Genomic DNA, 25,548 nt, shown 5'->3' with positions numbered 1-25,548 from the left:
TAATAATACCTACACAAATCTAGAAACAATATAGAACATATCCGCCATCATGTCATTTAAAGATCAGTTACAGATAATAGTATAGAAGAAAATTTGTTTCTATTTTCTATTAGATATTAATTTCTATTTATACGAATCAAAAAGGGAGTTAAGACAGCCATTACACATTCGGGTAGTTTGAGCCACGAAAATATAAAATCAAGTGATTTAATGCTTAATAAAAAATTAAATTTGTGGTAGACGACCCTCGAAAAAAGTTGCACATATCTTTGTATTTTTTTTTGTAATTAACTGATAAATACATACAACATTGTGAAATATGAAATTTTGCACAAATGTGTCCTTTTCGCGGTCTCACGGTCGGCAACCTATTTTAATATTTTAATCCGCAAAGTCCATTCGAAACTTTTTTGTCATGAAAATTATTTCATTTAAAATGGAACAGGTCTTCATTACCAAAACATGATTTTTTAAATTCTCCTTATCTATTATAAACAGGGAAACACATTTTTCAACGTATTCGACTTACTTTTATTCCTTATTATTCGAACTGATATTGCAGAACTCAGAGCAGCGTAAATATGTCGAAAAAGCTATTACAGTGATACAGTGGCGGCTCGTCAGGTGACACAAGTGACGTACCGCTTCACCTAAAATTTCCGTTTGGTTGTGCAATTTAAAATTATTTTCAATTTTATATAAATTTTATGATTTAGGTATAATTCTATACTGAAAATGTATTGTTTGTTTGTTTAATACCCAGAAGTAAACAGAATAGTTGCGCGCCGAACACCTAAAAAACATTGCCTTCGTTGAGCGCGAACATCAACCTCGTACCATACAACGTACAGTATACGCAAGTGACGTATATCGAAATCAGTCTGTACTTATTTCGCTCCTTTTCGAAGCGTTGTTTACGGCGGTTGTCATGGCAACGAGGCGGCCAACACGGGAGTAAACTACGGCGTGGGGGAACGAGTGACGCGGATATTGAAGCAGCATTGTCATCGCCCAATTCAGATATATTGAATAACAGTGTAAACTTGGAAATGAACATTACCATGAGTCACTTTAATTGTCCAAATTTCATTGTAGTCATGGTAACGACTTAGAAGTTATAATTGCAATTTGTTTTTTAAACTTCTTTCTTTGAAAGCGAATAACACAACGCCCAAATGAAAAAAAGTTTTTATGAAGTACTACAACTATTTTGAGTTCTCCTGTACATCCCTTCATTTTTGACATGACCTTTCCGAACACCCTGTATAAGTTTCTACCTTGACTATTTTATACATTTAGGTGAAATAACTGAGATTTGTTAGTGCTTTGACAGAATTAAATCATTTTAGTTTTTGTTCACGTTTTCGATAAATTTAAATGATTATTTTATCTCTGATATTTTTCAGAAATACTATCCTGTTATCTGTTATTTTGAAATATTACAGGCTGTTAAAGATTTCGAATATTTTATTCTCCGAGTACAAATACGAAACGTACGATGATTTTATCGATTTCGATTATATGAACAATATGGAACATTTCCATCTTCCTCCCATTTTAATTTGTACTGAAATGAATCCTTCCATGAAGCAGCCTTTTCTAGAGAAAATTTTGTAGGTTAGAACCTACAAAATTGAACGTTCAAGATGGCAGACTTTTTGATACATAATTTAAAAAATAATCATTTGCTCTATATTGTTTTTAGGTTATGTGGCTACATGTGATAATAAAGGCAGTTTGAATATATGAAATTAAAATTTATTTGATATCAATCAGGTTCCTATCCTCCTTTCGTTATAATGCATTTTCGAGAATATTGGTCAAACTACCAGATTTTTTAATTTGTATATTGTTATAACCAAGGTTTGGGTTCATCGCTTGTCTAATATTAAACATACAGGTACATTAACGATTAGGAATTTAATGGAAAACGGATTTATCGAGACATATGTTGTTTGAACTTAATAACCTGTCATTGAAAGTAGGTACTTTTGTAATCTGCAGACTTATAGAAGCTTCAATTATACTTTTGTAATCTGCAGACATCTAAGTAGGTCTACTCTATGTGTCAGTATATTCAGCAACAAAACGAACTGTAATTGGACATATAGGTAGAAAATGTTAATAACCTTAAAAATATGTTGTATTCTTTTAAGTTCGTTCAACTCGATTATGATTGTTATAATCAGCTAAATCAAGTTGATTTGGTTGCGATTTAGCAGATGATAGTTATATTTATTAACTTTTATGGAACATCTGTCAGAGATCGGAAAAATCGCATACAAAATAATCTCATGACAATAATTACAATTACAAGATAAGTAAAATAATTATTTAATTGAGATTATTGTTCAGTTGTTCAGTTACAATGTAATAAGTTGTGGGTAGTGTGCTAAAGAATGGGTCGATTAACATTGATGACGTAGTCCGTATAAGAATTTGTCGACAAACGCTTCATTTCCAAAATATAGAGTTGAGTTAAAAAAAATTAAACTTAGCTTTATTTATATCTGGTAAATCTTTATAGTAATTGTTTTCCAATTTTACATGAAGATTATTATCCAGATTTCTATTATCTGATATAGTTTCAATTGAATTGGAAAATCCAGTGACACGAGAACTTTTTTTTAATAAATCATACGCCACTGACTAACACAAAGAAATTGCCATATTTAGAATATGCATATATTTTTCTATAAGAAACGGTCTGTTGTTTTATGTCCATAAAATTTACTATTAAGAAAAAATTAGCCTTTCTTTCCGTTAGACCTATTAAATATATTAATATTATTGCACTCCTAAAAAAACATTCTATTGTAACATGAAATAAAATATATAAGGTGTCCCGTACAAATAATCATAAATTATGTTTGTCACGCTTTCTGAACACACTGAATAGAAAATATAAACATCACTGATTCGTCCAGTTTATAACCACAACTTTTTTATTTACATTTTTTTTAACTTAAAAATCGAAAGGATATCCAATAATATCTAATAACACATTGTGCAGAATTGAATGAAATATTTTTTTTTATATGGATATGAATCAAGATAATGTATCTGTAAAATATCTGTAAATACTATAAATAAATATAATATTTATAATTTAACATTGGCGAGTCCTCTATAATGATATTTGCTCTCCATTTCAACTGAAACTATAACTGTTAACAAAAGCACGATATTATTGATCGAGTAAATCAGTTGATATATAGGTTTTCAACATATAAGTTTAATATTTTTAACTTCAATATCTTAGAAGCGAAGCACATATTGACATATTTTTATATGATCTATTCGGCACTATTCCCGTTAATTTTCATCATAAAATCTAGTGGTAAACCTTGGACCATTATTAAGCAGCATCCTGTACTGCAGAGTACAGATACAGGACATACAGTAATTACATTTAGAGTTACTACAAAATATGATCTGTATGAAATCGTATACCTACATATAGATATAGATGCTTATCTATATCAACGTAAGTTACCCATGATTTTGCATATTTGACCAATTTAATGATTGCGTAATTGATTAAATGACTATTTAGTATTGTTTCTTTCTCTAGAAACAACAAAATTGAGTAGGTAAATTTAGTCATCACATTTAGAAGAACATTATTAGTTCATTACATTATAAATTACATTGCACCTTTAGTTACTTTTTAGTTCATTGTAATTGTAATTATAGGGAAAAACAATGATCACATATTGTTACGTAGTAAAAAATATTAATAATTTGTCTTCATCAGTCTTCATCACTGAATATAGTGTTAATTTATTATGTAGACAAAAAAATATACTTCTTAATACCACATACTCAGTTAACACCCTGCATCCTATTTTTTCCTTAACTTGAAGGTGTATTTCTTTCCTCTGATTTTCACGTTTTATCCAAAATTAGTTTGAGGATACTGGAACATGCCTGATTTTATCAAATTAAACCAGACCAGCATACTTTCCGTTTTGAACAAATTTCAGAGTGTTTCATGTAAACATGTTGTTTCTTTGAGAGACTAAATGAACAAATTGGTTCCAAAGGACAATTTAAAAAATAGTTTGTATTACTTATTTTCATAAGTGAATGACTGCAGTAAATTGCAATCTAGATACCTACTACCCTTTATGATGCAGAAAAAAATGACTAACCAGTTAATCCTGAAAATTCGTTTTACGTCATTTTGTAAATCCTAATTTAGGCACTATTAAATTTAAAATAGGAAACATGTTAAGTTAGCCTAGCCTTGTCTATATTTGTAATTTCATTCGAAGAAAATCCAAGAATGCTCTGGATCGCTTTGAGATGTCCCTGACTGTTTTCCTTGTCTGTCAAAAAGTAATATATTGCAGACTTTAAAAACTGAAGTGTTATTTCTGGATCTATCTTATTTTTACTTTTGGCTTCCATTAGCTGTCTGTACATTGCCTGTAACATAAATAAAAATATATAAGGACATGACAGTAACTAGAAGCAATTACATTAATATTTTGCGTCTAAAAGTTTTTATAGGTATAATAGAATCATTTAGCCATACATACGTAAGTTTAAAATTGTTTATTATTAGTTTGATGTGATCTTTATAACGACTCAAAAACGTATAGTTCAGTGCAGAAACAACAGTCTTGTTTTGGATGGAACATCCTGTATATTTCAGATTTTACTCATTGTTGATATTTTACAATATTAACTAGGTAAGTATGTGGTGAAAATATTCTGTCTATTGAATGCATAATACGTGAGAAAAACATACGTCTTTCAGAAATTAATAGCAGCTTTATATTTTAAATAAAGTAGAAAATCAAAATAAAAATTGTGAGTTCAACATACTGTGTTCAGTACCACACCTAGAAGTTAGGGGGCCTTACGACAAATTTATCTTTTGGGTCATCCTATCTTTACCTTTACTCAAAAAGTAAAATACATAAGTATTGCAGTTGTAAAGGAACTTTTATTTTTGTACATATCAGTGGAGGAAGAAATAAACTTTAATTATAAACAACTAAACATTTTGCCATAACCTAACATGGAAAAAAGAAAAAAATTAGGGAAATAATAGAATAAAAAATTAGAAAAAATGAAAATAACAAAAAAACCATTAAAAAAACACTTCCGGAAGAAGAAGAATATAGCCATCCAAAACGTCTGGAACGTGAATATAATAGAGCTTTACCTTATATGTGAAGAACCACTCACTAATCCTAAAACGATATACTACACGTATAAAAAAACAATAATTGATCAGATAAGTATAACAGACTTGCGGTAGTTTGTGTTTAGACTTCTTGTTTAGATGGAATAGATCTCGAAAATGTAATTTTTCTGAACAAATAAAAATACCTATTGGCTATTGAAATGAATTTTCTTTTGAAGATTTAAGTTATTATTTGTTATATCCACTATTCGAGAAATAAAAATAGATTATTATTATTGTATTGTTTATGCCACATTTAATATTATATAAACTTGGATTGTAATCCAAGTATATATCCGAAAACGAAACAGAAAGGTATAGAAATATGTGCCGGGCTCCAGACAATAAATTAAATAAAAATAGAAATATTACATATTATAAACACCGATCAGATAGGAAAAATACTCTATATCTTTTAAGAAAATCAAGATATCAAAAAATCAAATTTTTCTCAAAAAACTGGAACAACTGGGACAAGATATCTTAACTACAATTTTTGTAGGCTAACTAGGCTTCAGTTAGCAAAATTTCAATTCATATGACATTGATAACACAGCCACACAAAAAAGTACAAGCCCAAGAGAGCCACATGGTAATTTCTGAAGGAATTCAATACGCTAAATATGATCCTGTCGTCAAAATTCATGATTTCACTACAAATTTCGCAGAAAACTGAAATTTTTGGGTGAAACGCCCAAATATGGGTCAAAAATGATTTTTTACCTAACTTTTGTCCAAATACTTATATCATTTTCGTAGTATCTTGAGGCGATGAACACGATCCCAGTAAAATTTACCCGGGCGTGTTTTCATCCAAATAGAGGACTTTCCGCGAAATATCGAAGCCATAGGTAAATTTGACTAACGCATTGTGTTCAGCGCTTCAAAATAATACGAAAATTATATATTTGAACAAAATTTAGGGAAATATCAGTTTTGACCCACATCTGGTCGTTTTAACTCAAAAATTTAACTTTTCTCAGAAAGTCGTGAAGTCATGAATTTTGACTACAGGATCGTGTTTAACGCATCGAATTTCTTTGGAAATGCAATGTGGCTCTCTTGAGTTTTTTGTGTGGCGGTGTAATTGAGGGCAATTATAACAATACTAAATAAATAAATAGACAAATACTATATTTAATTAATAATTCAGGAATTATGAGTCTCTTTATATATTTCGTTGCTAACTAGATTTTCCTTACCTAAATAGTTATTACTTTTTTCTTTCAGTAAGTTGTACAGGATGTTCCATTTAATAATCAAAACAAAAATCTTTTTGTTGTAGAAACATATCTACAAATGTGAATTAAATATCTATAATTTGGTAAGTATACATATATCGTATGTACACATTCATCATTCATATACTAAAAATTTATTTAAAATATGGCTGAACTTTTTCTTTAAACATTTAGACACAATGTAAAGCAAATTTGGATTATTTATTAGCTATGTGTGCCCTAGCCTACCTACCAAGCGTGGTGCATTTTGGCCCTCTAATACAAGAATATTATGAAACAAATTTAATTTCTAACAACAACGAATTAGAAATAAAATTTGTTTTTGGAAAAATTAGTTTACTTTGGGTATCTCATGCAGGTGATGACTACTTTCAAATTTAAGCGAGGTCTAAAATCATGCAATAAACAGTCTGGAGTCTGACGGGCTGAAACTTTTTATTTACAGGACATCTACATAACTATTAGTGATTTTTTTACCATGTTTAGATTAATTTGAAATCGTTCGTACCATAGATACTATTAGTCACTATTAAGTACTTATTTAATTGGAAAATGAGCCGAGAACTCATTCATTTACAATGTTAATACAGATAAAAAACACTTGTATTGGTTTAAAACTGCTCTTAAAAGTTTGTTGTAAATAATATATTAATTTTGAAAAAGTAGGTACCTATACTAAATGTATATAAATATAAAAATATTTACTACTGTAGGTAAACAATATTTTAAGTATATTTCCTGTTATATATATTTATCAGGACTTTAAAATGATTTTTACAAAATAACATTTTATAAAATAAAATAAAGCAAGTGTTTACCGATTTTCATGATTTTTCAAATATTTTAAGATTACACTAAGAAAAATGGAACGTTTACGATAAATATAGATATATTAAAAAAACTGTCTAACATTAATTTTAAAAAGTCATTATTTGAAGAGGCGAATAGGCAAAAATGAATATTTTCTATGACACAAATAGGTACATTTATTTTCTATATTTACATAATAACTATTAAATTATTATTTAAATTAAACATTTTTAGTTTTGTAACTTAAAATATGTTGACCTTCTTTGTTTTATTACTTTTAACAGTTATTTTGTTTAAAAAGTTTACAACCCTTATTTACTTTCCTCCAGCCTGTAAATCTTTTTCCGTAAAATCTGTTTCCAATTAGCGTTTTTTAATCAGGACATTATTATTAAAAAAAAATATTTACATATAATTTTTACCTATTAACCCGAAATAATAATAATAATTTTCCTTTCCTCTCTTTTCCATTTAAAGGATTAATTTTTATTTAATTTAATTTTTTATTATAATTTTTTTATTAAAATTAGATTAAATTTAAACAATTTTTTTTTTTGTTTAAATTACTATGAAATTGACCAAAGTGGGATTAATTCAAGAGCGATTTTCTCAGAAACCGTTAAAGATAACGATTTGAAACAAGAGTACCCTTTTAACGTAAAACAGTTCGGGAAAACGGAATTTGCTGTCCAATTTGTTAAAAAGTCAAAGATGAAAAAGTTACACACGTAAAGTACCAAGGGCCCCCCCGTACCCATTCCAATGGACCTTGTGGAAATAAATGGATTAGTCCATCAAATTGCTCATCAAAATTTAGCTGTGTATACCAAATTTCATTCATTTATCACAACGCGATTGAGAGATATTGCAAAAAAAATGATTTCCATTCCTCCTTCTTCAATGGGTCCCTGTGCCCTTAGGAAGCATTTCCGGACCCATGTTCATATGAACTTTTTTACTTAGTTTTGATCATAGAATCGGCCTGTTCAGGGTTGGCAGCTAATTATGAGACACCCTTTATAAGGAATTTTGACACAAGTCTGCATAGTACGTGACCAAACCGACGTATAATAATAACAATAAAGACATAAAAACCAAAAGTACTGTCTGAAATTACTTATTTGCCGTACGGTTTTCATTTTTTGAGCATCTGGGAATTAATGAGTGTAAAATTAGATTTTTTTTTTATTAAAGGCCTTTCAAAAAAAAATTGAATGCAAGTCGCCGTATTCAAAGGGCTCTAGCTGCCTTAGGAGACGTTTTTGTATAAGGTGATTTTACTTCAATGCGTATAGAAACATCCTCAGTATTTGAGGTTAACGTTTCGAAAATCTGTCTATTATCCGCTTGTGACCTGATAACGATTTTTCGTTATTAATTACTTTTGACAGTTTAAATTTGTTTATTTTTGGCTGTTGTAGTTGGAGATTTCAAATGATGTTTAATTAATTATTACTTACTTCATTTTTTAGTATTTGTAGCATTGTAGCCAACAAGGGTCCAAGTTCACAAAGTAGTAATTTGAAACATATTTCATCGTTCAGCAAAATGATCACGGTTTCCTTTAATATCTTTTAAGGGAATTATTTTGCTTCAAAATTTTTTCCGAACCACTTGATCGCAAATTTCTGATTTCTCAAATTCTCGTTTTTTAATGTAATTTTTGTCTCGTCTATTCTAATATTTACAAATAGAAAGGTCTCCCCAAACATAACGTTTATTGCATTCACAAGGTACCTATGCTATAAATGCAATTTATTTTATTTTGAACATTATACAGGATGATTCACAATTTATTCGAAAAATTTGAGAATAGATGCGTCACGAGAAATGGAGTTAATAATATCGTAAAAAATTTTTTGTAAAATCCTTATCGTTTCCGAGAAAAAAATCATTGAAGTTGTAGTATATAAAACCCTTACATCCCTGGGCTATTGTAGTCTCTAGCGTCATTCGCATTGTGCACTGTACGGTACGCAATTCGCTCTCTTTCCACGTGGCCCCAGTTTAGTAGGTATTACATTACATTTCCAAGTGTCAAAAATGGCGAAGCAAGACAACATTTGTGTTATAGTGAAGTATTTGTGTTATGGTGAAGCAAGACAACATTTGTGTTAGTTCGTAGAAACTGGGTACGACGGGCTTAAATGTGTTTACATCGGTGGACAACACTTGTTGTAACATCAGGTATGTCAAATTATTTTATTAATTAATGCAAACCACTAATTAATTTTATTAATCAATAACAACAATAGCGGCAAAAGCAGTTGAATGTGCAGATATAAAATAGGTCTTATAAAATTGTACCTATTTATTTCTTTCCTTAGGAAAGAAATTCTTTAAATTTGTTATCCTTTCATTTTTTATGACATTTTGCCGTTGTGCTGGTCTACAACCACATGCTTTGCCTTACGCTAGGTCAGTGCACCAGTTTCCAGTGCCGTGTATTTTTAAATCATTTTCGAATTGCCCTTTTTAATTTTTTTTACAAAATTGTATTTGTAAAAGTCCCCTGTACATTCAAAAATTGTTTTTCGAAGTTCTGAACCACCCTGTACAGGATAGATCTCTTCATATTTAAATATTAGAATGGAGGAGCACAAATTTTATCAAATTTTACAATAAAAGTAATACATTTTTTGTGAAATTATACGGAAATACTTTTTATACACGATTAAAAATTGTGTCAGGTTTTTTATAAAAATGGCGGAACCCAATAATATAGTACAAGGCATTCTTTTAAAATTCTAGTAGAATTTCTATAGGAAGAAATCAAAATTAATGTATCGATTATGATTTAAAATAAATAATCTGTGGGGACATACAAGGTGTTAACGAAATAAGTACTCAAAATTGGAGAGTATGTAAAACAAGTCCAAATATGATTAAAACCTTAGTAGAGTTTGTGTCAGTGGCGGCCCCTAAGGAAGATACAGCCCCTTGAAGCGGTAACTCAAGAAACAGTTTTTATTGCATATCTTCAAAACGGTTTAATATTAAATCATGAAATTTTAGGGTTGTTTTACTATTTGTGTGCTTAATAATCGGTATAATATACAAATTAAAGTTTGCTACAGGGGCGTAAGAAAATGCGGGACCATAAGGCAAATTTTACAATTTTTTTTTGTACACAATTTTTTCTACTTCCTGAACCGAAATTATGAAAATTTATCATATTTGCATAAAAAAGTTACTCTTGTTAGATTTTAATAGCTTGGGCCGTTTTCTAGTAAAATCGATTTCAATAATTCATTACTTGCTCAAAAATTCCTGCTGAAAATAAATGTATCAAAATGTGCCATGAGAAAATTACTATTTATGACATTTAACAGAGGTGTCAAGTATATGTCAATTACTGATTAGATTACCTAAACAATATTCCAATCTAAGAAATAGATACTGTAATAAACATAGAATAAACTAAATTATTATAGGGCTACTAGTTGATTGTTAGATATAGAGGAATCCGCGCGGATCACCTATTCACGGCGAGCATTCGACAACGGCAACAGAAATAAGCTTCGTACGGTTTGTATCCGCGCGGTTTTCGCCATATCTTCAATGGTGAAACTACATTTACAATAAAAATTAAATGTTTCATAGGTCTTTTTTTGGTATTTTTTGATTTTCAAATAAAAATAACAAGAGTAATAACATTTTATTATTCAAAATTATTTATGTTACTGTTTACCACAAAACTATCTACTTAACTGTGATATTAAACCCTGATTTAGTAACAGTTACATAACAACTATAATAACGACAATAATAGTACAAATGGAAAATTAAATAAAAATAGTAATTTTCTCTTGGCACAATTTGATACATTTATTTTGTAGTATGAATTTTTGAGCAAGTAATGAATTATTGAAATGGATTTTACTAGAAAACGGCTCATGTTATTGAAATCTAACAAGAGTGCCTTTTTTATATATGATAAATTTTCATATTTTCGGTTCAGGAAGTAGAAAAAATTGCGTACAATAAAAAAAAAATTGTAAAATTTGCCTCATGGTTCCGCATTTTCTTACGTGCTGTAGTAAATTTTGATTTGTATAATATGCCGATTATTAAGCTCATAAATAGTAATACAACCCCAAAATATCGTGATTTAATATTAAACCGTTTTGAAGTTATGAAATAATAGTACATTATACTATAAGGGAGAGAAATGCGTTATTTTGGCAGAGGTGCAATTTGAAGACCGAGGGCGAAGCCCGAGGGCTACAATGCACCGAGGACAAAATAGCATCTCTCCCGAATGGTATATATTTTGTCATTATGAAGTAAGTAGCACCAGAATTATTGTATTCGGATTTGAGCAATTATTTAGTAGTCGTTGAGTTATTATCATAACTACAAAATAAACAAACAAAAAGAATTGTCAAATTGCTAGTTTGGTTTAGTTTAAAGTTTGTTTAGTGCACAATGAATAATTGTGAATCGGAAGAGATTGTGGAGGCTGCAAATATAGCAATAAGCAATTTGCTGCCTACGAAGTCAAGATCTTTATACGATATAGCCTACAATCGGTTCAAAAAGGGGTGCGCCGAGAAAAATGTTCAAGTATACAGCGAGAATGTTTTGTTGGGATATTTCAGTGAAAATGCAAAGAATTACAAGTCTTCCACATTATGGGCGCAATATTCTATGGTTAAGTCATGCTTGATAATTTACGACTACATAGATATAAGCAAATTCCCCAAGCTGATCGCATTTTTGAAAAGAACCGGTGACGGATATCAAGCGAAAAAATCGAAAATATTGACAAAGGGTGAAATCGACCGTTTTCTACCAAGTGCAGATGACAAAGAATTCTTAATGATTAAGGTAAGATTACTTTTGTTGTTAGGTATTTCAATTATTAAGTATTTTGACTTTTATAGGTTGGATTAATTCTGGGGATTGCCGGAGCTTGTCGAACTGATGAACTAGTCAATTTAACTGTAGATGATATTGAGGATGTAGGCTCTTCCTTGATTGTAAAAATTCCAAACACTAAGACAAAGATTCCACGAACCTTTGTGGTTACCGATGTGGGAAATATGCTTGAATTGTTTCGAAAATACCTGTCCCTTCGTCCTCCCCACGTCAAGCATAAGCGCTTTTTTTGTACTACAAAGCAGGAAAATGTAGTTCGCAGCCAGTTGGCAAGAATACTATGGGAAAAATTCCGAGTGTAGTAGCTTCGTATTTAAAAATTACCTGATGCTGCATGTTATACTGGTCACTGCTTACGAAGATCTTCAGCGACATTACTGGCAGATGCTGGTGTGGATATCATGACAATAAAGCGTCATGCTGGTTGGAAATCAACGACAGTCGCTGAGGGTTATGTTGAAAACTCCATTGAAAATAAGACCAAAATTGCTAATCAGGTTTTAGCATGGTATGTACCACTACTAGCGCAATCACAAAAACTGTAAATGTAAGCGAAAGTAATATTCCTTCTAATATTAATTTTGAAAATTGTACAAATGTAACATTTAATTTAAATGTCAATAAATAATTTCAATGTTATCTTTTTTTTTGCACGAAAAACGTTCTCCATAATGTAAACTCCCTTGGGAGCATTATACTCCCTTGGGAATAATCGACTACTTCTGTTTTAATTTTGATGTCATAGAAACTGATTTCTACTCCCGACCGTGTAAAAAAACTGTTTCCTGAGTTACCCTTTCAAGGGGCTGTATTTCCCTTAGGGGCCGCAATTGACAAAAACTACTAAGGTTTTAATCATATTTCGACATGTTTTACATACTATCCAATTTTGTATGTACATTCTCAACAGTTTATTATATTTTATTTGTATTTACAGAGGAAGTTAAATTATAAACAAAAAAAGCAGTTGTGACAGATTTTATGGAAAACTGTTATACTAAATTGCGTGCTATATGCATTATAGTGATTTTTGGATAAATTTCTGTTATTACCTTCCTTGCACCGAGAACCCAAAGTGAAAGGGCCTCTTTTGCACTTAGTAGGGGATGCAAATTATTAGATGTCGATGCATATTCTACATCCTAAAAATTAACGTATACATGGGGATGAATGAGCATGAATAAAATGGCACAACAAAGCATCAAAATGACATATCCATGGTGATTTTTGAGCTTAATCTCATCATACAATTTCATTAAAATTAAATAATTAATTTTTGTGGCATTATCTACAGGAAATTCTCTGCAATCGGATATTTTTTCCACAATTCTCAAGTAATTAAATATATAAGTATAACAACAATTTTTGATTGCAAAGAATTAAACAGTACAATTTTTATTATGTTACTGTTACTTCCAAACTTACTCCCAGAAAAGTCAAATGCGAAAAATATTATTTTATGTATAAATAAATTTGTTATAGGATATAGAAATTCATCATACATCATTTTTCGCTAAATATTAGATACTAAATTACAACTGGATTTAAAATATTTTGTTTTTTTTGTTGTATTAAATTGTGGTGATGATATGATTTTTTATTTAGGTGAGAATAAGTCTGGAAAACCAATATCAAACATGGTTTATTTTCTTGATTCACTAAATTATTAAGAAGAGCAGAAAAATCTCGAACGAATTTAATAGACTGACTGATTGGTAGAAAATTGCAAAAAAACAAAATGAAATAAAATGAAAAAAATACTGACTTTTCAGTTTGTTAAACTTTGGACTTTAGATAGTAGTATTATTATACACTATTTCAAAATAATGAATAAAATGTGTTTAAAGGTAGAGGTCTGAAGAAATGCAATACCCACTCAACAATATCACTACTCAGGTATTAAAAGATAAGTGATGAGAAATTATGACATTTTTGTGTTGCAATCATATAAAGTGTCCACAGTATAAGTACCGTACATTTAATACGTGATAGTGTAGCATTTAAAGTAAAATAAATTACAGTAATAGCTAAAACTGGTTTGTATTTAATAATTTACATTTTCTCATATCAGTTTACTGGATAGGGATAGACCTTTTTAGTAGTGACGTCACATACGCCAAATAATAGGCAACCCCATAGTGCGCATTGTCATGAAGAATTTCTCAATATTTTTACTAGATCGATTTTCGACCTTATGTACTTTGGACATAAGTGCCAAAAAAATGGCTTCTTTGTCATGACCTTAAATATCGCGATATTCTGGCAATATTAGAAATGTTTAAGAAGTTTCGAACCTCAAGTGACAAACTAATAGAATTATAGAATTTATATATTTAAATTTATAGAACAATATTGACTTTAATAGTAATTAATATATTAAAATTATATCAACGTTAGTAAGCATGCGGATTAAAGATAACTTCATTCATGTAGCGAAGTAGCCTCGCAACAGGATATCATTCAAGAAAAGTTTGGTTGTGGTTAAGATTACGTCTATAATAAACCACTTGAAGAAAAAAACATTTGATATGTTTATCACACAATACAATGCCAGAAAAACAATAAAAATACTAGAACTAGAAAATGCCAAGATTAAACAAAAAAGAGAAAATACGCTAATGATGACAGCGATAACATATCAACAAGATCTCACCTGCGTATGAGGCTATTCTTTCCGAGCATGAGCATTAGGAATAAAACGACTAATGTTAAATTTTTACTTTATTTAAATTTAGGAATATTCTTTTATATCGTTTTTTTCATTTGAAGTTGTTCATTTTTATAGTATCTATGTAAATAGTACACAAGACACAAGGGTCAGGCTCGGTCTGTACCAGGGCCCGAGAACTTATACTTGAAAATATGTGGAAACTGGGAACCACGTGACTTGAGATGGATATACAAGTTGGAGAAAGAGTCTATAGATGTCCCCACAAAGATTTTGTAGAATACCAATTTTGACAATTGCAATTATGAATCATTTCATGTAATTTATGTTGTTCATGTTTATTGTTGGTAAGGTTTGGCGAGTGTTGGTGTGTTTTATTTGTGTTTTTAGTGTGTTTTATTAGACATTTCATTCACTGTATAACATAATAATGTCTGATCAAATAATCACATTTTTTTATTAATAATAAAATGGTTTGTTTTTTATTTGTTTTAATAAAAAATGTCTGAAAGTTTGTCGTGATCAGAGGTAGGTAGTTTTTTTTATGGATATCAACACAACGAAAAAATTTAGTTGCATAATAAATCTCTATTACAAGAATTATTCAGATTGGTTTAGTAAAATTATTTACTTGCAATATTTTTTTATTCACTGTCAAAGCTAATACAATATAGAAAGCACTGAAAGCTGCTCTATAATCATTTCCACTCTTTTTTTTTTCAAAATATGTACTGAAATTTGAAATTTTTTCAATAAACATTTCAAAAAGTTAGTATCAAAATTATTTCGTATTTTAAGTAGGAAGGCTATTAGAGCTTTTAAAAGTGTCTTTAATGCTTGAGTGATTTTAATGCTTTTTATCAAATGTACTTATTTTCTCATGGTGACAAAAATTATCTACGTGAAAATTATTTTACAAAACCAATTTCTGAGTGATCTGTGTAGGGTGAGATTTGTTATGTAATTTTAAATTTAGCGGCGGCAGAATACCTAAAATAAATATTGGATAGGTATATAGTTGTAGAGCGTACAACTAGATGGCACCTTTTACCGGCTACAGGTAATTTAACTCGCTGTATTACCGATAATTCCTAGAAAAGGAAAGCAATAGAAGTTGGAGAAAGTGTCAACAGTTAGCCTGTTACTGACCACGAAATTTGTTCAAGTTTCCTATCTACAGTATCATTTATCTAGGGTCTGTACAATTTCAACTATGACAATTTGTTGCGGGTTGCCTAAATATGTGACGTCATAGTAAAAGAGTCTATTGTTAGTTGTAACAGGTTTGTTTCTGCAGCAATTTCCAACGGTTTTAAATTGTCCGGAGTATGCTCCGTTTGTGCAGAACAAATCTCAAACTCTGGAAATTTGTTACACTCGAAGTTTTTTAAACCATCATCAAACCATTTGTTTAGTGCCATATTGGTTGAAGATTTATCTGTGGACTGCTACTCCGAGACATACGCATTAATTTCGGTAATCCAAATTGCTGATATTGCCAGCTTGATTCAACTCTATTATTTTTTGTGATTTAACTAACTTTAAGTTAATTTAGAATGTCTCCGATATGGTTTTTGGTGGATGTAATTCGTGTTTTTTTGCTATTGCCATTTTTTAAGTTTTGCTACTGTAATAGTTACTGCTGCATTGCGTTAGTCCAGAAGTGCGCGCAGCAGCAATGCAAGCGGGACCTTCGAACCACACTACCACAATCGAAGGCCAAGATGTGTGCGGAACGACAGAGATGCTATATGACCGATGGTGAGGTCTCACTTGGATCTAGCCGTAGCATGGCAACTATTGCAATTTCACAGCCATCCTCGCAAGAAATTAGAGCATTTCAATTGCTTATCACAAAAATCGCCAATAACAGAAAAATTAAAAGAGATAGGTATAGGGAAGTGTAATATGGATAGGTAGAGGGTAAAATTTTTCAACAGTTTTTGATTAAGTATACGGGGTGTTCCACTTAGAAAAACCAAGTTTTGACGGTTCAAAGATAAGCAAATTCGACAATAAATATTCACCACACTGTGTAAAACTAAACAGTTTTTAAAATAACTGTAATAAATGATAGGCATCCCTCTATTTCCCAAATATCAATAATTCAGCTTGCAAGATGAAAAACAACTTTTTTTGATAGAATTGAAATCTCTCGAAGACCATTAGAGATAGATATAGGGAAACTTGTTAAAAGTCCACCTAAAATTAGGCGTAGAATCCAAATAAAAAAAATAAAAAAATAAGGAGTGTTCCATTTAAAATAAACAAGTAGATGGTGACTTCCCGTATAACCGGAAGTGCTACAGCAATAGCATTATTTTATTTAAAGAAGACCCGAAAACCCCAAAGCCTAAATTTTATTTTTTTTTAAAATTGAAGTACCTAGTCTCTGAAATATTCTAGTCTACCATCACAGCCTGTAGCTGCAAAGAAATTAAAATCAAAAGGTATACATTTTTGTCTATACAGGGTGATTCACAACTTATCCAAAAAAATTTGGGAATATATACGGCATGAGAAATGGAGCTAATAACTTAAAAAAAATTTTTGTAAAATCCTTATAGTTTCTGAGAAAAAAAATGTTGAAGTTATTAGTACAATCAACCACTACATAGCTGGACAACTGTAGTTTCTAGCGTCATTCGCAATACGCGTGGAGAGTCATGTGACTCCTAATACTGAAATCCGTCGTTGCGGCAGTTTCTACCTGTTCTGTGGTGTTTACATGTTTTTAGTAGTTAATGTCAGAAATGGTTTGCGTGTATAGCAACTCAGAGTCGATGGATATCGTTTTAATTTATGGTGAAGCAAGACAACATTTGTATTATGGTGAAGCATTTGTGTTGTGGTGATCAAGACATCATTTGTGTTAGTTCGTAGAAAGTAAGACGGACCCAAACGTGTTAACACGTTAGTGGATAAAATTTTGAACAATTGTTGTAACATCGGGTATGTCAAATGATTTTATTATTTAAAAACACAAATTAATTTTATTAATTAATAAAGGCAAAAGCAGTTGAATTTGCCGATATAAAATAGGTGCTATAAAATTCTATTTACATATTTCTTTCTTTGCGAAAGTTTTTGTCCGTTTTTATCATATCGCCATGCCGGTCGCATTGTGCGAGGTCAGGTTTTACAGTGGACCAGTTTCCAGTGCCGTGCAGAAGTGTATTTTTATATCATTTTCGAATTGCCCTTTTTTATTTTTTCTTTACAAAATTGTATTTGTAAGGGTCCCCTGTACATCCAGAATTTTTTTTTTTTTGATAAGTTCTGAATCACCCTGTATACACTTATTAATCCAGATTAATTCCTTCAAATTTGTCACTGGATACCATTTTTAATGTTTTCTTAAATCAGTCAGTCTTCCAAATTGTTTTCCTTACTCACTCAGTTATTCATGATCAGTCACTTACTGAAACACGAAACTATTGCACTGAAACATGTATATTTACACAAAATTAGCTATAGATAATTTTAAATTTTAATAATTGAAAACTGGGGTTAATAGCAAAAATACATTTAGCTGCCTCAGTAAAACGAATGCATAAAGAAAGTACAATGCCTTTGGCTGCAGCACTAGTTGCCGTGCTATGGTTAGATCCAAGTCGAGGTCTCAAGTCGCTACTTGCAAATAAAGCCTAAAAAATATGTATCAGCTTTGGAGAAGAACTCTTTAATTATTATATCTCTATCATGTCCAACGAGTGCAGAAATGTTACCCACAAACAGTAGGTATTACTGTTTTAGAAACATCTCAATAGTTTTGTGGACAAAATTATAGTTACAGGTTACAGACAATATTTATCTTATTCTTAACAGAATCTTTAATTAATTTTCATGTCGTTATTTAAAACTCAGTAAAATTAAGCTAATTATATTGAACATACGGTACTTATACTGGGAATGTATCACGACTCTATAACTTTATAGTAGATTTTTTTGTTGCATAAAGAAATATGTACAAGGAAAACATGAAGTTTTTTATTTGCTCCGAGAAAATAGGTAATGATAATGATGCCATTTACTTGGTAACTTAATGAAATGAACGTGCCAATGTGAGACTATTGTGACAATATACTGAAATTGCTTACCTTTATATTCTCTAACTCGTTCTTAGTAACCTGTAGCTCTTGGAGAAGTTCTGGTACTGATACCCTGCTTGGATTTTGATGAGCCAGTTCCATAACCTAAAAATATGCTAATGATTAATTATGCCATAATGTTATGAATTTTTTATTTCCTGAATTATTCAAAAACATTAATTCAATGATTTAAAACAACTGTTTGTTTCAGATACAAGCTATTGACATTTTAAAAAGTGTAGCATTTTCTCAAGTATTGGTTGTAGGCCGATGAAAGGTCTAATTACTAATTGAAGTAAGGAGTTGGATTTAGTGAATTAGTATACAATATGTCGATTTGAGGCAATGCAATTTCTTTTCAATAGTGTCGGTAAGAAAAGTCAAAGTCAGCACCAAATGTCAAATAGGTAACGTTTTCAAAAATAAAAATATACAAGTCAGCCTAATTTTTGTAGTCAAACTTTGGCAGTGCACAGAAAACTCATCCTAACGAAAAAAGTTCTTATAGGCATAGTCGTAAAACACTTCCTTTTCGAGATGCAGACTGTTGAAACTTAAAAAATCACATTTATTCAAATATCTCTCAATAAGTTTCAAGTTAATGCGATGAAAAGTTCACTGCTGGAAACAGTGTTCCTAAAAAGTCTAGAGTTTAGAAGCCTCTGAGTATTTTAAAAATTTGATAAGAGCAGTTTAGCTTCAGTTAGATTTCTAATAAAAAAAAATTTAAGTATCACGTTAAGAGCGCCAACCTGACGCTGGACCGGTCTAACAGTTGCAAGCGACAAGGAACAGACGAATCTGCAACGCAGGACACACACACACTATGGTTCCAGGAAAAGGGCCACAGATTGGCGCTAGGGACTAAATACATTTACCTGCGAGCGACTCCACAAGAGGACTCTCAACCGAACGGTAGCCCCGACATTTCTTTTCACTGCACTCTTGTTTTCAATAAAAAATACCTTTTATTTAGCGTTGAGAAAGATTTTGCTACACACCAAAGCAACCCTCACCATTTTCTTTACAAACCGAGCTATTTTTGAGTTATTATTTTTTTAATTTAAAACATGTCAACGACAGTTGAATAAATTGAAAATAAGTCCGAAATTATTCGTTTCACCAAAAATATGTTTTGTTAAAAAATAAATTGAGTTAAGATGGTATTTATAAATAATATTTTTAACATAAAATAATAATATAGTTCTTTTATGGAACGAACTAGATTTATTTTCGCCTCATTCCCTAAGTCGTACAGATATTTTAAATTAAAAATAATAACTTGGAAATAGATAATTAGATCGAATAAAATGGAAGCCATCTTTTTTGTTAGAAATGCCAACCGGAATTAAATGCACTTATGCGATTTTCAAAATACTCCCTGGCGTTCAAATTCCAGAATGTTTAATGAGAGTGTCACCCAGTATCTCCGTCACTGGCTGATATAATCTTAAACCAGTTCTGTAAATTTTTGCCTATATTAGTTAAGGTCAAACTTCATTAATCTACGTTAAATATCGTAAAGAGACACATGAATAAATGTGAAATATTGTTTAAACTTTAACGCTATCTCACGAAAATAAAGTGTTCTACGCCTATGTTTATATGATTTTTTTTCTTAAAATGGGCTCTACTATTGGCTGTTAAAGTTTGAATGTAATCTAGGTATATTTCGAATACTTACAAAAACTATAAAAAATACAAACTTTATCTGAAATGGAAAAAGTTAAAAATTGAGTTGAATAGACTCTTTTAGTGTGACGTCACGTATTTGATTAATTTATTTTTACAAGGATTTGGAAGTATTTAAGAACAATCAACACGTGTTTCGTAAAATAGATACACTAATGTTCTTAAAACTTACAAAAACCGATATAAAAGAATATTCCTAAAAAATAAAGTAAAAATTTAACATTAGCCGTGTTATTCCTAATGCGCATTCTCGGAAAGAATAGCTTCATAGGGTGAGATCTTGTTGATAGTTATCGCTGTTATAATTAGAGTATTTTCTCTTCTTTTGCTTAATCTTGGCGTTTTCTAGTTCTACTAAGTATTTTTATTGTTTTTCTTGATGTTGTCTGTGTCAGTGTGTTTATCGAGTTTTTTTTTCTTCAAGTGGTTTATTATAGACGTACTCTGAAGTCTGAAAACAATCAAACCTTTCTTAATGATATCCTGTTGCGAGGCTACTTCGCTTACATAAAATTATCTTTAATGAGCATGCTCAGTAACATTGATATAATTTTAATGTATTAATTACTATAAAATTCAATATCGTTCTATAAATTTAAATATATAAATTCTATAATTCTTAATAGAATTTATAATGTTTGTCACTTGAGGTTTGAAACTTCTTAAATATTTCTAATATTGCCAGAATATCGCGATGACAAAGAACCATTTTTTGGCAGTTATGTCCAAAGTACATAAGTTCGAAAATCGAACTAGTAAAATTATTGGAAATTCTTCATGACAATGTGCACTATAGGGTTGCCTATTATTTGGCGTATGTGACGTCACTACTAAAAAGGTCTATTAAGTATTCTGTTTTTTGGTCATTCTACTATTTGCAAATAGCTTCTATTCTAAAAGCTTTTAAGAAATTTCACAGAAAATAATTGTATACTATAGTGAGTATGTGTGAGATATACAGAGTTACATCTTACATAGTTACTGCTATTCAAACCGGCATTTTCATAGGTACATTGAAAGCTACATAGGTATCGTACAAGACAAAACAAAGTTCTTAATAAAGTTTATTATATTATAGGAAAATCATTTCTGAGGATCAATATTAATTATTACACCCACAATATCTAGTAAGCACCTAAAATAATTCGTCAGCAAAACCACCAAATATATACAGGTTTTGAATTTATTACATTCATCTGCATGCTATAGATGGGATAACGGATAACCGATGAATGATCTAGTTATTTTGCTGTCTATCACGGTGTGAGTTTGGGTCAGACATAATGACCACTTCTACTTAATGTCTAGGCCTTCAGTACGGCCAAACTGGCAGAGAGTGACCCACTATTTCACAAGCACTATGAAAGCAAGAGTGTCACATTAGGGAAATAAGAATATTCTTCGGCGTGCTTATAAGAACTAAGTGCACCAAATTGGATATGGAGATGCAGAAAAACACAATAGATTGTAGTAATATTGTACTTTATTCATAATTTTGAAAACGAAAACAGATTGATTTTGAAACGTTAACCAATTTTAGTTGAAGTGCTTGACTGTTCCTTTAATGCAACAGTTTGTTTGGCTAACTTTTTTTAACAAGTAATGAAATAATAAATATAAAATAAACAGAAAAAAAATTAATAAAACCATTTTTTACCAATATTTTTTTCTAAAGGGCGCCTATATTTAGACAACTTTCTATACAGTGAAAGAATTTTTAACGAATTCAGTAGCACCATTGAATAAGAAAAGGATTTATAATAATCGCGTTGGTGCAGGTACTTATTCGGCAGGGAATAGCATGGACAATGCAATCTCCTATTGAGGAAATACCATTCTGAGCGTGAGTTTATTGGATCGTCGATTCAATTAATGCATCGTACTAGTTCTAGTTCCTGTTTTGTAGTTAAGTACGTTACACGCTTCAGTTTATATGTATATCATATAACGTTCATAACAGTCTGTACAGATATAGATATATAGGACGGCATACTTTGATATTTCGACAGAGAAAGTATACGCCAATATTGTGTGCGGAACAAATTTAGGATTTACTATTATTTTTTTAAATACAAGTTAGTACCAGGAAGCGAAAAATGAAGGATCTAGTTCAGTATCTAATTTTAAGCAAAAATGTTAAGTTTCTTATCAGGTTTCGCTATTCAGATATCAAGGTCGACAACTTTCAAAGATAAATTTCGAATTTTACAAGAGGCAACAGTATTACAACATTTATTCAAAAATAAAACACATTATTTTACATAGTCATTAATTGTTCTTTATTAGTATTTGATTCTCACTGTACTGTGTTTGAAGAACATGCAGATATTATTTTTGTTTATGCTTCAGAAAGTTGATTTCCAATTGTACAAATATCTCGATATGTTTTCCGATTACAAAATATTAAATAGAACATGCAGAAAATATATCTCGGCTCCTATTGGTCGAATCGAGACGCATTTTTTTAAAGTTGATGTTTTTTTAAGCACTATTTGTTGCAATTGGTTTGAATTCTGTATATTAAAAAATCGCCGAGAAAAACACCCTGGTTACCGTTTTTTTTTTTTTTGGTTTCTTGTTAATAACTTTTATATTTTGTAACTGAAATTTAAACAGACGCGAGATAATGTAATTACGGTCGATAGCCGCACGGTTTAAGGCGTCAGTACTTAAATCGATGTGTCGATCTGCCCGGGTTTCGAATCCCGCGGCCGGTAGACCGTAGATTAGCTATGCTTGTACGGAGGATTGGTACCCTCTGTGCAGGTATGGTAGGGTGGAAGAATGTTGGCTTGGGTCAATGTGAGAGATTGACACCGGTTGGCATTTGACCGCCCCCCTAATTAATGAGGTTTTCCAGGTTTCCCTCATTCCTGCACTGAATGGTGGTTAGGGCCTACCAACATAAGTCGTTCCTGGGCGCAAATGCGGCCTGCGTAATAATAATATGCCGCCTCCTTTCCTGCACAAGTCTCCGACTTCTGGGCTAATTCTCGTAGTTAGAATGAGGAGTAGAGATATTATTATTATCCTTTTATCTTGACTTGAGCAGAAGATATACGCGCTCACGTTTTCGACTTAATAATTTAATAATAGGCCGCGATTTTGAAATTGGGGGTCCGGATTGCGGGTATTTGTTGAGTACACCAATAGTTATCTTTTCTTGTAGTTTCATCGAATTTCAGTCAAATATATTATTTTTATTAATTTCTGAAAATTTAGCACATATTTTCTTTCACCGCTAATTTTGCTATGTAAAAAAAATTTGCGAGCTTTCGCAATTAAGTATTCTTCTCTAGCAAATACCTCATGTCGATTAGAGGCTTAATTTCGGAGATATTATTTTTTTTCTTTTGTATTTGTATTTCTGGGTATTTTTTACTTAATTTTAAGACCATAAAAGTCGAGTTAGGCGCGATTTTTGAAACAGGCATGTGTTTGGTCTAATTCGCCCAGATTAATAGGTCAGACCACGATTTTCAGTCGCTGTTAAATCATACCTGGATTTTAAATGCTGATTTGTCGATTATGTGTATTTTTAAGCATTTTTTGATGAAATCCAATTCAGCGGCTTGGAATGCATGGGAATAATATATTCTGATCATTTGCACTTTTTTTTGAGGAGCTGTGTTATTATTTTCACGATGGCTTCTCAAGCAACACGAACGAAATCCCAATATTTTAGTTCTATTTTATGGTCCGACGAAGTTACTTCTACCCGAGCTTCTACTAGAAATGGATTAGGTTAATAAATATCAGAATGAGCAAGTAAGATTAATACAAAATCATCATGTATTTAGGAGACACAAGATTTCCTTTTAACATGTCGTTGTGTGGAATTTTCAACGGTCATCTATTACCGGTACAACATTTCCCACATCGTTTAAATGTCGTCTCATTTATACAATTATTGAGCAACCTGTATGAGCTATTAGTAGATGTTCCGCTTGCACTGCGCAATATGATGTGGTATCAACACGAACAGGTTTCGGCACATACCACAAGAGATGTGGTAGAATAGTAGGTACCATTTTAATGCAAGGTGGATAAGTAGACGCGGTCCAATTGAGTGGCCTGCTAAAGCGCCAGATCTTAGTCCACTGGATTATTACTTCTGGGGTCACATAAAATAAAGTTTATTTAGAAGAAATAAATACTTCAAAACAGAGTTATGGATGAAACATAACCTTTAGTGTAAGATAATATGTTTTCTTTTTGTATAACCCTTATACAGGGTGGCCAAATGAAAACGAAACAGAGCCATTTTCAGAAACTGCGTCAAGATTGTAGAAAAACGCTCAGACTCATCGATTTTAGATTAAAGGGGACATTCTTTGCTGGTATTTTTTACTCCGCCACTTTCACCCCCAAGCAAGGGTAAGCATCACCCCAAAATATTTAAATGGCATTTGGGGTTGAGTAATATTTCTTTTAAAAGCTCTTACAATTCTCTTTACAACAGACTATAAATTTTATAATTCTGCCCAATACTTTGAATAAAAATTACATTTTAAAATTTAAATTATGTTTAGTTGCTTACTTACTACTTAGTTGATTAAATGTTCAAACTGATAACCGCCCGCTTCCATACAAGAATAAAGATTTTGTTCGAAACGTTGGCGCACATTCCGAAGCATTTTCGGAGTGATTCGACGGCATTCGTCGACGATTCTTTGAGCTAATCTTCCAGGTATCCCCACAAAAAGAATTTAAGGGGCGATAAATCCGGTGATCGTGGAGGCCATTCAATGCTGCCTCTTCTTCCAATCCAATTCCGTAGAAAACGTTGGTCCAAATACTGACGGACAATTAACGCATAATGCGGAGGAGCACCGTCCTGTTGAAAAATCAAACGATCTGCATCATACTCTGGAATATTTTCAATAATATCAGTCAAGGCAAGGTCAATAGCGTCTTCCAGTAATTGCAAATACATTTGGCCAGTCAAATTACCAGGTAGAAAAAAAG

The 25,548-nt window shown here is 31.1% G+C and overlaps 1 protein-coding gene across 3 annotated transcripts in view; it reads right to left on the bottom strand.

Annotated features, from left to right (window-relative positions):
* Window positions 1–1,208: 1,208 nt before the first annotated feature.
* Window positions 1,209–25,548, bottom strand: part of LOC108910263 (myosin-11) — a 144,432-nt gene continuing 120,092 nt past the window's right edge. For 2 of the 3 annotated variants that reach the window (XM_018714815.2, XM_023456262.1), the window contains exons 9-11: window positions 18,898–18,993; window positions 13,182–13,271; window positions 1,209–4,431 (exon numbers count right to left, since the gene is read on the bottom strand). In XM_018714815.2, coding sequence (XP_018570331.1) covers window positions 4,234–4,431; window positions 13,182–13,271; window positions 18,898–18,993 — 384 coding nt within the window. In that variant the 3' untranslated portion in view covers window positions 1,209–4,233. The remainder of the gene's footprint in view (window positions 4,432–13,181; window positions 13,272–18,897; window positions 18,994–25,548) is intronic. The other variant, XM_018714816.2, reaches the window with a different exon arrangement.

This window comes from Anoplophora glabripennis, unplaced genomic scaffold (genome assembly GCF_000390285.2).
Source record: "Anoplophora glabripennis isolate ALB-LARVAE unplaced genomic scaffold, Agla_2.0 scaffold336, whole genome shotgun sequence".
In the NCBI taxonomy this organism is placed as follows: Eukaryota; Metazoa; Arthropoda; class Insecta; order Coleoptera; family Cerambycidae; genus Anoplophora; species Anoplophora glabripennis.
The sequence above is the reverse complement of the archived record's forward strand: the minus strand, read 5'-3'. Positions and strand labels throughout refer to the sequence as shown.